This window comes from Sardina pilchardus, chromosome 15 (genome assembly GCF_963854185.1).
Source record: "Sardina pilchardus chromosome 15, fSarPil1.1, whole genome shotgun sequence".
Lineage (NCBI taxonomy): Eukaryota > Metazoa > Chordata > Actinopteri > Clupeiformes > Clupeidae > Sardina > Sardina pilchardus.
In genome coordinates, this window is record NC_085008.1 from 1,764,116 (window position 1) to 1,777,081 (window position 12,966).

The 12,966-nt window shown below is 41.1% G+C and overlaps 1 protein-coding gene across 3 annotated transcripts; it reads left to right on the plus strand.

The window, feature by feature from the left end:
- Positions 1–1,500: 1,500 nt before the first annotated feature.
- LOC134102043 (interferon-induced protein 44-like) lies at positions 1,501–7,393 on the plus strand. 3 transcript variants are annotated; one of them, XM_062555993.1, is made up of 8 exons: positions 1,501–1,613; positions 2,502–2,762; positions 2,870–2,924; positions 3,503–3,722; positions 4,437–4,589; positions 5,102–5,273; positions 5,372–5,472; positions 6,721–7,393. In XM_062555993.1, exons 2-8 carry the CDS (start codon positions 2,585–2,587, stop codon positions 6,916–6,918), a joined length of 1,077 nt encoding a protein of 358 aa, XP_062411977.1. In that variant the 5' UTR covers positions 1,501–1,613; positions 2,502–2,584; the 3' UTR covers positions 6,919–7,393. The 3 variants fall into 3 exon arrangements, with proteins under 3 accessions (XP_062411977.1, XP_062411978.1, XP_062411979.1); XM_062555994.1 differs by having other exon boundaries at positions 2,502–2,735; XM_062555995.1 differs by lacking the exon at positions 6,721–7,393 and adding an exon at positions 6,061–6,688.
- The last annotated feature ends 5,573 nt before the right edge of the window (positions 7,394–12,966 follow it).

A 12,966-nucleotide genomic window follows, 5' to 3' on the forward strand; every position in this document is an offset into this window, starting at 1 on the left:
ATATAGTGTTCTGTATAATCTACTGGCCTTGTTCTGTATAATCTACAAGCCTTATATAGTCTTCTGTATAAACTGCAGGCCTTGTTCTCTATAATCTACAGGCCTTATATGGTGTTCTGTATAATCTACTGGCCTTGTTCTGTATAATCTACAGGCTTTATATAGTGTTCTGTATAATCTACCGGCCTTGTTCTGTATAATCTACAGGCTTTATATAGTGTTCTGTATAATCTACTGGCCGTGTTCTATATAATCTACAGGCCTTATATAGTGTTCTGTATAAACTGCAGGCCTTGTTCTGTATAATCTACAGGCCTTATATAGTGTTCTGTATAAACTGCAGGCCTTGTTCTGTATAATCTACAGGCCTTATATAGTGTTCTGTATAATCTACTGGCCTCATATACTGTAGTGTTCTGTATAAACTGCAGGCCTGCAGTATTCTGTATAATGGCAATATGCATCTGCAATCTGAAAATTATCTGAGGTCTTTCATTCTGTCCTTATTATTGGGTGACAAATGTGGACAAGGCTTAAAGTCCAACGCTACTGCAGGTGTACAGCAGGTGGCATTGTTGACTCATGGATAACGTGTGTCCCAAGACAGCCAGTGACCTCTCCCAGGTGTACAAGAGTTCAAATCCGAAGCAAGTGGTGGAACTTTTTACGAATTACAGGCTATGAGGGTTTTTCACCTGAACTTTGGAGCCCAACAGTGATGCGTCAAAGGCACCCATTATGTTTCTACTTTTTCTTTTTAAAATCACAGGTAGTGAAGTTGAGTGATGAGGCTTTGAAGTGATCCACATGTGTCTCTCTCTCTCTCTCTCTCTCTCTCTCTCTCTCTCACACACACACACACACACACACACACACACACACACACACTTTCACAAAGTCAACACATGCACTTTATATAGTCACACACACACACACACACACACACACACACACACACACACACACACTTTCACAAAGTCAACACATGCACTTTATATAGTCACGCACACAAACACACACACACACACACACACACACACACAGCTACTCTTTTATGTTCATGAGTGCCACAGATGAACATTGACATTAGAGTGAACATTAGAGTGCCCATCCTATAATCACAGTAGCCTGGCAGTAAACCAGACCCTCGTGACAACTCTGGATTTCCAGTGTTCAAAAATGAACAAAATTGTAAGAAATAACGGCATACCCTCACTGAGAACATGAGATTCATGGTAAAGCATAATCTTCCAAATGGATATGATCAAGATAACAAACAAAAGGTTCATGCTCTGGCCTCAGAAGATCTAGACCATATCACAGTATTCCTAAATGTCATAAATATACCCTAAAAGGGTAGATGCTTCAAGTGGCTTCAAGCTGAAAGAAACAAACACATTGGTAGGAGCTACAGTAGTATCTCAGTGAAATGAAAGTGAACAGAATGCAGGCGGGCGGAGTCAGGCTTACCACAGCGTGTAGCCTACACAGTATGACCGCCGCGCTCCTGTCCTACAGTAGGTTTCATTTCTGTCCTTCTGACCTAGGTTTCGTTTTCTCTCCTTCAGGTCATTCCAGTTGAGACATCTCAACAGCCATACCTGGATTGTAAAGTGAGTAAAACATTATTTGTTGTGAAAATAGTTTTTAGGTTTTTGAGAAAGAGAACAACATGATGATCGTGTAAGAGCACGATCTGACAGGACGCTGTTGTTGCAGTGAGAGACTTTTCTGTTGTTTGGAAGCCTATTGGCAGTATTGTTTGCATGCGGCATACTAGTGCACAGGACGCCTCCTGTTTTATCACCTGTTGCGCCTCCTGTTGTGCCCAGAGTGCCTCATATTTTCAACTCCAAGCAGAAAAGCGCCGATGTCATTTGTGTCTTTATTAATACATACTGTACCGCACCTTGCCTTTTACAAGCACAAGTTTTACAACCCCTGTCTGGTCGTGTCCTTAAGGCGCCTCTTCTGGATTGTGTTTGACACAAGTCTCGCGCAGCCAGTTTGCGAGTTCTAACCTGTCAACATGGGCGCCGAAATGTAAACAGACCTGTGATGCAGCAGCCTTGCACACACTAGGTATCCAGTGTGAATGGGGCATAGCAGGGGAGAACTGAACGCTTCAGTTACATGCCGACTACCTGGTGTAAGGCTCGGCAAAGTCACAGAATATTGCACACAACAGAAATTTTACAGAGAAGGTGGGTTTGTGAAATGCTATGACAGGGACTTGCCCCAGTAGGATCAAATGTGTTCTCTCAGAGTGTGCACGATTGCTGGCATACAGTGTTAGATTTGAAATAAAGTTACAAATTGCATCTCCTGTATAACCACTGCTATAGTTTGTAGTCAACAGGATATTACATATTTCAATAGCATTTGGAAATGGGCATTTTTCAGCTAACTTTCTCAGGAACCCTCATGATTGCAAGTAAAAAGAATGGCCTTGTTAAAATGAAAAACTCTGTGCATCAATCCAAAATCGTCTGCTGTTTCAGGTGCTTCTCAGTAGGACTTTCAGGAGAATAAAGTAGGAAGGAGACTGGAGCACACTGATCTCACGTGCAGTCTTTTGAAAAGAATGGCCTTTGGTAAACCACCACCACCATCTTTTCAATTCGGCTCACTTGGAAATGCCTCTCCTTCCCCTGCCCCTGCTGAGCCCGACTCAAAGGCCTTACCTGAGACTGATGGAGAGCCATCAACGGTGCCTCCTAATGCAAGCCAAAGTGGTGAGAATAAACCAAATATATTTGGAGGTAAAATTCAAGTATTGTACTGACCTTTTGTCTTTCCCCTCCTTTCATCGTAATTTCAGCCTGATAGATGCAGATTTATTAAACCGCAACCCCTCTCCTCTGTCTAGCATCCTGGCCTACTTTTCAGGAATCTCCATGGCGACAGGTGGATTGGTCTGAGGAGTAAGTTCATAGAATGCAGTCTAATGTTGCTCTGTAGTTTCCCCTGGTTGACTGTATCGGACATTACGTAATATTCTAGTATAGGACATTATTGTGCTGTAGGCTATTGCTCTTTATTCTTCAGAACACGTCATGCAATGAACTTTATATCAATCTCAGCTGTCTGTTGCAGAGTAATGTACCACTTATAATCTTATAAATAATGTACTGATAAAGAATGTTCTAAGTCTCTAATGGCTGCAGGTCTGTACAGTTAGTGTATATTCCTAGTGTATATTGTATACTATGGTGACTGTATTGCGCTCTGTGTTGTCGTGCAAGTCGCTGTGCTGAAGCATAAGTTGTGTACCAACCTCCAACAGGGCCAAAGCATCTCTGATGGAGTCCATCCGCTCATATAAACCCACCTGTGTTTAAATCTCCTACCGTAACAGGGCCAAAGCAGCTCTGATGGAGTGCCTCCGCTCATATAAACCCACCTGTGTTTAAATCTCCTACCGTAACAGGGCCAAAGCATCTCTGATGGAGTGCCTCCGCTCATATAAACCCACCTGTGTTTAAATCTCCTACCGTAACAGGGCCAAAGCATCTCTGATGGAGTCCATCCGCTCATATAAGACCACCTGTGACTCAGCACCTGCTGCCAGAGTTCTGCTCATTGGTCCGGTTGGAGCGGGCAAGTCCAGTTTCATCAGCTCCGTCCAGTCCGTGTTCTATGGACGGGTCGTAAACCGGGCCATGATGCGCTCGTCCTCCAGCTCATCCACGATTGGCTCATCCGCCAGCTTCACCAAAAAGGTAGAGAAGGTGACCATGACAACAGAGGTGATGGGGTGAAAGATCATTCTGACTGGTTGCAGATCGTCTAGTTCTGGTGGTTCTGGTGGTTCTGGTGGTTTGACCATAGTGGTCATGTACAGTGATGCAGATGTAAATGACTTGGACACACGTGTGGAGGTCAGAAAATACATCAGTTAGAAATCTTTAGCTACTGGCTTCAGTGTTACAGTAAGATACAGGCAGCCATGATCAATGTGAAAACAAGTGAAGAGAAAGCATGCCTGCTGAGTAATGGCTATCTTAACATACATCAGAATGCTCTTGGTCTAGTGGCTACACCTTGTGCTTAAATTGTTATGAAATGTGCCTGTACATGTACAGTATCTGTTGCAATAATGTGAGGTATAATTGCTGTTTTTATGTTGGAGAGAGGGTTTCTAAAGCCTGACCTGCCACCTGTCTGATGGTGATTGTTCTCTGAGAGTGTGTAACATGTTCATGCCCTGAGTGTGTAGAGTAGATGTCCAAGCCCTGACTAGCTAAAGGGTATATGCTGCATGTGTACATCTCTTGAATAGCTAAAGGGTATATGCTGTATGTGTACATCTCTTGAATATGCGTGTACTGTACATCTCTTGAATACCTAAAGGGTATATATACTGTGTGTGTACATCTCTTGAATACCTAAAGGGTATATACTGTATGTGTACATCTCTTGTCATGCCTCCATAGCTGCAGTCATATCAGCTGTATGGCAGCAGGGAGAGAGTGGATGAGAGGATGGCTCTGGTCCTGTCTGACATGGTGGGACTCGGGGAGACCAACGGACTCACGCTTCACGACACACTGGCCGTCATCAAGGGGCACGTTCCACAGGGACACACGGTACCGGGACATTGATATAGACGCTTATCGCATAGAACCTCTGGGGCCATTTTCTAACTTCATCACTAAGAAGTTAGGTAGCCTAGAGTTTTAGACCATAACTAAATAAGAGTGTATCTTCCCTGTCTTTGCTCTCGGAGCAGTTCATAATAGAATGCTCACTGCACTCTGCAACATCAGGCTTGGGACAGTTTTGTTTCTGCATTGGTCATCTGACAATGAAACAGATAAAACAGATAAAAGGGACAATTATATTTAGCAGATTTGTTTAAAAAAAAAAAAAATCTAAAATGACAACTCAACTCAACTGGTATCAAAACAGGGCCAGCTGTCAAGGTGTGATGCCAACCCCGCCATATCCTTATATGACATTCTCACCACCTCTCTACCCCTTTCTCTCTCTCTCTCTCACTCTCCCTATCCCTTTCTCTCTCTCTCCCCTCCCTACCCCTTTCTCTCTCTCTCTCTCTCTTTCTCACCCTCTCTACCCCTTTCTCTCTCTCTCTCTCTAGTTCAGTGCCTGCTGTCCTGTAGTGTCAGACACGGCAGGCTATGTGAAGGAGCCGTCCCTTGCAGAGAAGGTCCACTGTGTGGTCTTTGTGGTCAGCGCGCCAGAGATCTCCTCCTACTCGGACACCATGAAGTCCACCTTCCACCAGCTCAGGGAGCTCATCAGCGCACTGGGTGAGTGTGTGCTGGGGGGCTTTTGTACTCTTATATGATATGGAAAGTTAAAGTTTACTGTAAGTCCCAGATTGAGCATCTACTTGATGTTACTGCAGGTGTACACCAGGTGGCGGTGTTGACTCATGTGGATAAAGTCTGTCCCAAGACAGCCAGTGACCTCTCCCAGGTGTACAAGAGTTCATCTGTGAAGCAAGCGGTAAGATCCTTAAAAAGTCATATGTTAACACTCACTTAATGCTACGACTACCTCAGGTCCTTGTTTTTTAATGATATGTAAAATGGATCTTACATTTATTTCATAATGGTCTTATGAAGTAGCCTGGCAAGCCAAACTACACAGAAATGTATAGTCTGGCGTCTTATCGGAAGCCGAAGGTGAGCTAAGGCGGGCTCAAGGACTCCGTACACAGATAGAGCGTTCTTATTGGCTAGGCTGAACTCGAGCCTAGCGCAGGCTTGTCCTCAACAGTGCGACCCTAGACCATCCCGCTAGGCAAAAATATTTTTGCCCGCCAGGGTGCGTCTAGATTTCTAGGCTACTTATGAAGGTCTTACATTCAGCTAGTTGAAAGTCAGGGCTGTCACAGATATTTTGCTGCTCAAGATTTCATTCTAAAACAGCAGCCCTTAACTGACAGTAAAAGTAAACAAAAAGTAAAAAAAAGATACAGTGGCCTACAGTTAGGGACACTAAACGAGTGTGGTTGAGGTGGTCTACAGTATGACATTATATCATATCATGATGAGACTGCTCATCTCTGGCCTGTGCCCTGTGTGTGCCCAGATGGTGCAGGCTGGAGCTCTCCTCAATACAGGGCTGCCAAGTTTGTGGTCGGCGGCGAACATTTTTTTCACTGTCACACTCAAAGCGTGACATTTGGTAGCTCCGACTAGAGTCGATTTTTCAAGTGTGAACTTATCAAGAAAGAGGCAAATAAATGTTACACAGCTCTGCAACAAGTGACAACTATAGACTTAGCAGCCTTGGAAAATCAAGGAGAAACAGCGAATCAACAGTGAACAAAATCTAGCAAGCAGAACGTTTTAAATCTAATTGTCGGAGTCGGCGCTGTTGTGTGTTTGAAAGATAAGTTAGAGGCGCCAAGACCCGCCTTACGTTGCTTCTGATTTGTTCATATTGCGTGATGCCGTCCGTGGTTGGTGAGATTTAGGCACAAAGGACTGATGGATTGGTTATTGCTGTCAGTCAATCAGAGCTCGAACTACGGCAAGGCAATGACCAAAGTTTATCATCATGAAAAAATAAAAAATATATAGTGCACTGAATGGGGAAATATTTTGCGTGAGAAATGCCAAGTATGGCGTGTGGTGTGAGAATGGGTCAAATTGCGTGACTGTCAGGCTCAAAGCGTGAGACCTGGCAGCCCTGTCCATGGTGTGTGTTTGTGTGTGTGTGTGTGTGTGTGTGTGTGTGTGTGCCCAGATGGTGCAGGCTGGAGCTCTCCTCAATATGCCCGTGTCCTCCATCGTGCCGGTGAAGAACTACTGTGAGGAGCTGGAGCTGGAGCCACACAAAGACATGCTGCTGCTCACAGCACTCGACCACATCCTGCAGTACGTGGACCTGCACCTCAGAGACCAGCCAGAGATACACCAGAGGGCAGACTGCTCCTCCCCTTAAAATCTTCCGGTTCTATCTGACATTTTTGTCAAATTTCAGCATATTCTTATTCTGTTACAGTGAAAAGATGAGGTGTTTCTTGTAGTTGTGTGCATCTGGGGCATTATATCTAAAGAGGTTTGTTCTGCTTATCCGTGTGATTCTATGGAATCCTAAACTTTTGAAGCACACTACCTCAGAACTACTCAGGACGTACATAGAATCCAATCATTCCAAGGGTTCAGAAAAGATGGTGGCAAGTTTTAGGGCCTGTGGGTAAAATAAACTCTGTAATTTTCTGTGGGGTTTAGCTCTGAAATATGTTTTTAATATTTTGAGGAATGTCTCAGAAGGAATAAATCTGATTATGTTACAGTTTTTACAAGTTTTCTACAATAGTTTTCAAAAAAGGCTACTTTTTGTCAGTACAGTAGCCTACTTCTCACGTGCAACAAAAGCATGATTTTATTTCAAAATAAAACAGTAAAAAAATGTCCTCTCTGCACATGGTGAATGCATGTTCCCTCACATCCCTGTATATACACACACACACACACATTACTCAACAAAATATTACCACACTGTCATTCAATGGATACATTTGTCCTTACAGGTGAACTATGCAAGTCTTCTAGCTTGATTTGCCATAATCGATCAGCTTCGTTGTCATTGGAATGGTTATTTGATTTATTTCAGGTTGAATGACGGCTGTCTCGCTTCCGCCTAGCGCCTCTGAGTGGAAAAAACACGTTTCCAAGTTTCTCCCACCGGCCAGTAATAGTAATATTAAATTGTGAATATTACTTGATATTAATTTAGACTGGCAAACTCAAGAAAGCTTAGGAATCAGGTTTTATTCTTACAAGCAGAGAGGGTAAAAATGAGCTTTAGTCTGAAGAGGCCATGGCCTTGGGTTGAACCCTAGACCATGGCCTCAGCATCTCCTCCTCCTGCTACAAAAAGCAAACTCTTCTCTGACAAACAATGCAGTCTTCTCACTTTAGTACTGTATGATTTGAACAAAGGGCAAAGGGCGGCAAAACAAGGCAATGTTATTGGTTCTCTCAGGTGGCTTCAGACTAGTGGTGGGCCGTTATCGGCGTTAACGTGCTGCGTTATCGTGCAACTCTTATCGGGCGATAAAAAAAATATCGGCGTTAATCTATTCTCAAAATTAGGCTGGGAGCTGGGTCTATAGGCTACCACGCAAGCTATGATCACTTTCACCTTGATATCTTAGCGCGAACGCCAATGTTCAAGAGTGCGCCTGAAAAAAGTCTAGGTCGCACTGGTTCACCTGACCCTGCTCGGCTGCTTTCTTTCACAAGTTGTCATTGTACTATGCGTGCAACTTTACCAAACAGTAACCAATGATACATCCTCCCAACATGGACGATAAGCTCAGACCCCTCCCGAATCGGCACCTGATCGCTCATTCCTAATAGAAGTAGCCTAACCCCCCTCTCCTTGGCCCGCTTTCTCTTGCTCTCCCTCTCCCTCTCCCTCACTCTCCCGTGCGCGCTCAATGGACACTCGCGAGTCGCGACCCGCCCCTCGACATGCACATTTAATCCAAATAAAACATTCACTATCGTGAAAGCAATGATGCATATAGAAGACGTTAGCTAAATTAATATAAATTCCGGTTAGCATCATTGCTGCAGAAAGTTGATTAAAACTCTTACATTCAAGTCACTCTTGCATGAGTTGGATGATAATCTCAATACCAATGTTTTCCAACTCCAAAACTCGAAAGGAGAAAAAGTATTAGCCCACATTGAAACTTACAGTAAACACACGTGGGGAAACTGAGCAGTCCAACTAGTAAACTATGATAAACTAGCCAACTATGCTACTTTGTTTACATTTTGAGGTTTCAAGCAGACAGCTGAATTAAAGAGGCAGAGTTGTAATATGAATAGTAGGCTGCAATCTGCATAAAGTGTGCTGTCATGAATATCAGACATTTCAGTATGTAGAATAGGCTTATATAAATAATTTTGTAAAGAAAAAAATCTTTTATTGTGTTTCAAGCTTTTTCTAGACTTTTTGTTGTTAAAAAATCATTATATGAAAGGACAGCAATAAAAAGGTGACCTTTTAGCGTTAAAGGCGATGCAATGAAAAATGTGGGTGCACCTAAATTTTGCGCTGGTGCACCTAAAATTAATCTAGATTAATCTAGATTAATTTCAAGATTACAATGAGATTAATCTAGATTAACAAAATTAATCTATGCCCACCTCTACTTCAGACACACCTACTCACACCTAATCACACCACACACCTACTCACTCTGATCTGATTAGCATGAGGAGAGATATCATATACTGTATATCAGAAACATCACTTATAGAATGTGCCAAACATTATTACATTGGAATCATTACAATCCTTACACTGAGACTAATGATGATACCAAACATGAAAATTACATTTCATGACATATAGATACATTACATCAAGGTAGAATTCTTTGTCATAGTGAGAGTTGGTTGAAACATCGGGATTCCGGACATGGGAATGTTAGTCATTTGCATTTCACAGGGGGATGGGAAGGTGTCTTTGTTTATTTTAACACAAATTGGGCTCCATGGCTGCTACAATAGTATGAAACTCATAAAATTATTACCATCACCAGTGGCACTGTCAAACAGAAAGTCTCCAGCCTCGCGATCATGCTCATGAAATAGCAGACTAATCGATTGAAGAGTGTTGTAGGGAAAGCTCTACAGAGAAACCTGCAAGCGTAAAACAAGCAAAAACGAAAAGTGGACGCAAAACCGGCGAATAAATTGACAAACCTGCATAGTTTCCCTTTATGGAGCATCTGCCATACAATGTCTCAATCTTTGTCTCATTCTGTGTCCATTGTGCAACCACTGTTGCAAGGTAGTAGCTCATGACTGCCCTCTGCTGGGAAATAACCAGGTGCCATAGAATGTTTTGGACAGTCAAAAAAATGATGCAATTACAGTATTGAAACACCACACTATTGTAGAGTATTTGAACTCCACACTATTGTAGAGTATTTAAACACCACACTATTGTTACAGTATTTAAACACCACACTATTGTAGAGTATTTAAACACCACACTATTTTAGAGGATTTGAACTCCACACTATTGTAGAGTATTTAAACACCACACTATTGTTACAGTATTTAAACACCACACTATTGTAGAGTATTTAAACACCACACTATTTTAGAGGATTTGAACTCCACACTATTGTAGAGTATTTAAACACCACACTATTGTTACAGTATTTAAACACCAGACTATTGTAGAGTATTTAAACACCACACTATTTTAGAGTATTTGAACTCCACACTATTGTAGAGTATTTAAACACCACACTATTGCACAGTATTTAAACACCACACTATTGTAGAGTATTTAAACACCACACTATTGTAGAGTATTTGATCTCCACACTATTGTATTTAAACACCATTACACCACACTATAATAACTAGAAAAGCAGACCTCCTCCTGTATTGTTCTTCTTAGGTTGTCATACATTTGAACCTAAACTATTCAGATCGCCACCACGTGGCCATACCATGCCATTACATCGCTAAGCGAAAAACATAAATGGCTCCGGAATCCCGACGGTGACACGGATCCTTCCCAAAATTAAATTGTTTCTTCCTGGGGTCATTTCTGACCATCGAAATCAATCCATTCGTTTTTGAGTTATCAAACGGACGGACGGACGGACAGACGGACAAACCACGATGAAAACATAACCTCCTTGGTGGAGGTAATTAAACCCCACACTATGTTACAGTATTTCAACACCACACTAGTGTATTTAAACGCCACTCTATTGTTACAGTATCTAAACACCACACTATTTTCTTGAAACACCACACTATTGTTTTTAAACACCTCACTATTTTATTTACAGTAAGCACCACACTAACAGTACAGATCATCATTTTGTGGCTTAACTCCACATAAAACTACAGTAGCTACCACATGGTATGTATGAAAATATGAATTCATGGATATGTAATCATATTGAGTAATTCATACTGTTGGTGTATCCTCATATAATGCTAATTAATGAGAGAGGAAGTGTTACATTCTTTATTGCCTATCCGAAATATCCTGACAGAGGAAGGGACTTCTCTCTGTACATGCGTCATGCTTCATATTAAAAGTCGTGGATGGTTTTATGACAGAGATGACAGTTGAATGCTGACATTTCACATTATGAATAAAATAGACTTTGCATCTGATTTCATATCAGTGGATTAATCCCAAAACATAATTGTTGCAAATTGATTATTAATAGATTGTTTGACTTTATAACATCATGTTTCGGCCTCCATCTTTAGAACACATTAGCCAGGAGGGACACACCTGAAATTCTAGCTCTCCCTTTTGCGTTTGTCGGTCAGTTGCCAAGCAACAAAGTTGTGCCAGGAACCTCCTAACTGAATCACTTGATGATCTCTGACTCTTCATATGGAGATGGAAGACCACATTAGTGTTATCTTGAACTACATATCTTGTTGTACAGTAATGTTGAATAACATTAGCACTGATGAGTTGCTTGCTGAATATGAGGCAAAATATCAAATCCACAATGACATCATTCATCTTGCATGAAGTATATGAGCTAGCCTACTGTATATTCACTGACTAAAATACTAAATGCAATTTACATTTACTTTTCTAAAATAACCTCATTACGAGAAGTGATACTTGATAAAGTTGTGTATGACATCATGCAGTGTCAGCCAAGACACTTATGGAAGCTGGAGTCTGTTGCAATATCAATTTTCACCACTAGATGCGAGAAATTATCCCAATAATTACTGTAACCCAAGAAATACACAATGTTGCTTTAATGTGAAGAAGCCACTGAGTGAAATATTTCACCAGCCTTCTCTATTGAGAGATTGTAATATGTAGACTTAAATCTATATTTATGTTTATACACGTCAGTACATCAATACAAAACAAAACAATATAGATTTTGATTGATTAATGTACATTACATTAATTTGGTTGATTAATGTACAGTACATTGTCCCTCTCTTAAATAAATAAATAAATAAATAGAGTACAGAATAATGTGGACTTTGATCCATCCAGCAAGCTAAAGAACATATTGGCGGAGTCAGTCACCTGGTTGAAAGTTACCTGCCAGGTGATATGATAGATATCCAACCATAAACTTTCCTGCCAGGTGATATGATAGCCAGCCAGAGAGTTACCTGTTCAGTTTAGTTTTCTCTTTCTCACTTCTTCCGTTGTCTAGTGTAGCAGAAACCACTTTCCCTAGATAGCCCAGACATGCTGCTTACATTGTGAGGTGAGTACAATATTACATGAGTTGTGTTCATTTAATTTCGAAAAAGAAACAAACATGATCTTTTGCCTGAACGTTACACACAGACTTTTGCAAAGTATCTTTGTCACTCAACAGTGAAGTACAATAATTTCGTTTTTGTAATGGTGCCTAATTCATTTTTGTATATCACCCAATGGTTTCAGAAGTATGGCTCTCCATTGCTGAACCATTCAGTAGCTTATGAGATAAGGGTTTTCCAAGCGTATTGTGTTAAAACTCTACCCCCCAAGTTTCGTCTCAATTTTAGCATGATTTCTCTTGCAAGTACTCACAATTGTACTGCAAAGTCTTCACTTATCACAGTAACACAGAAAATAACAGACAGCCTCAAAGAAAACACACACTCTGCATTCATACTGTAAACTCGGAGTTAAACATCAACCATTTTTACAGGTTTACCCTCAGTATTATGGAACGAACTACACACACAGTATTCACAGTAACACACATCCGCCTTGAACATTCCAATGAGTCATATGCTCTTTCATAGCATTAGACGTCTGCAAGCTTAATGCCTTTCTAATAAAAAATGTTTCTTCAACTCTAAAACCAATGCTGTTGCATTAATTTTCATTTAGTTATGTTTGAAATCAGTTTGTTATGAAACATTGCTTATTATAATCCCAAATTTGAATTTGATCAATGTCATGTTTTATGTAACTCTCATCATAGTTGTTAATGACACAAAAAAAATTAAACCA

Coding starts and splice junctions, on each gene's coding strand:
- LOC134102043 (XM_062555993.1), top strand. CDS start 2,585: ATGGCCTTTGGTAAACCACCACCACCATCTTTTCAATTCGGCTCACTT. Junction 4,590..5,101: donor ACGTTCCACAGGGACACACG/GTACCGGGACAT, acceptor CTCTCTCTCTAG/TTCAGTGCCTGCTGTCCTGT. Junction 5,274..5,371: donor GGAGCTCATCAGCGCACTGG/GTGAGTGTGTGC, acceptor ATGTTACTGCAG/GTGTACACCAGGTGGCGGTG.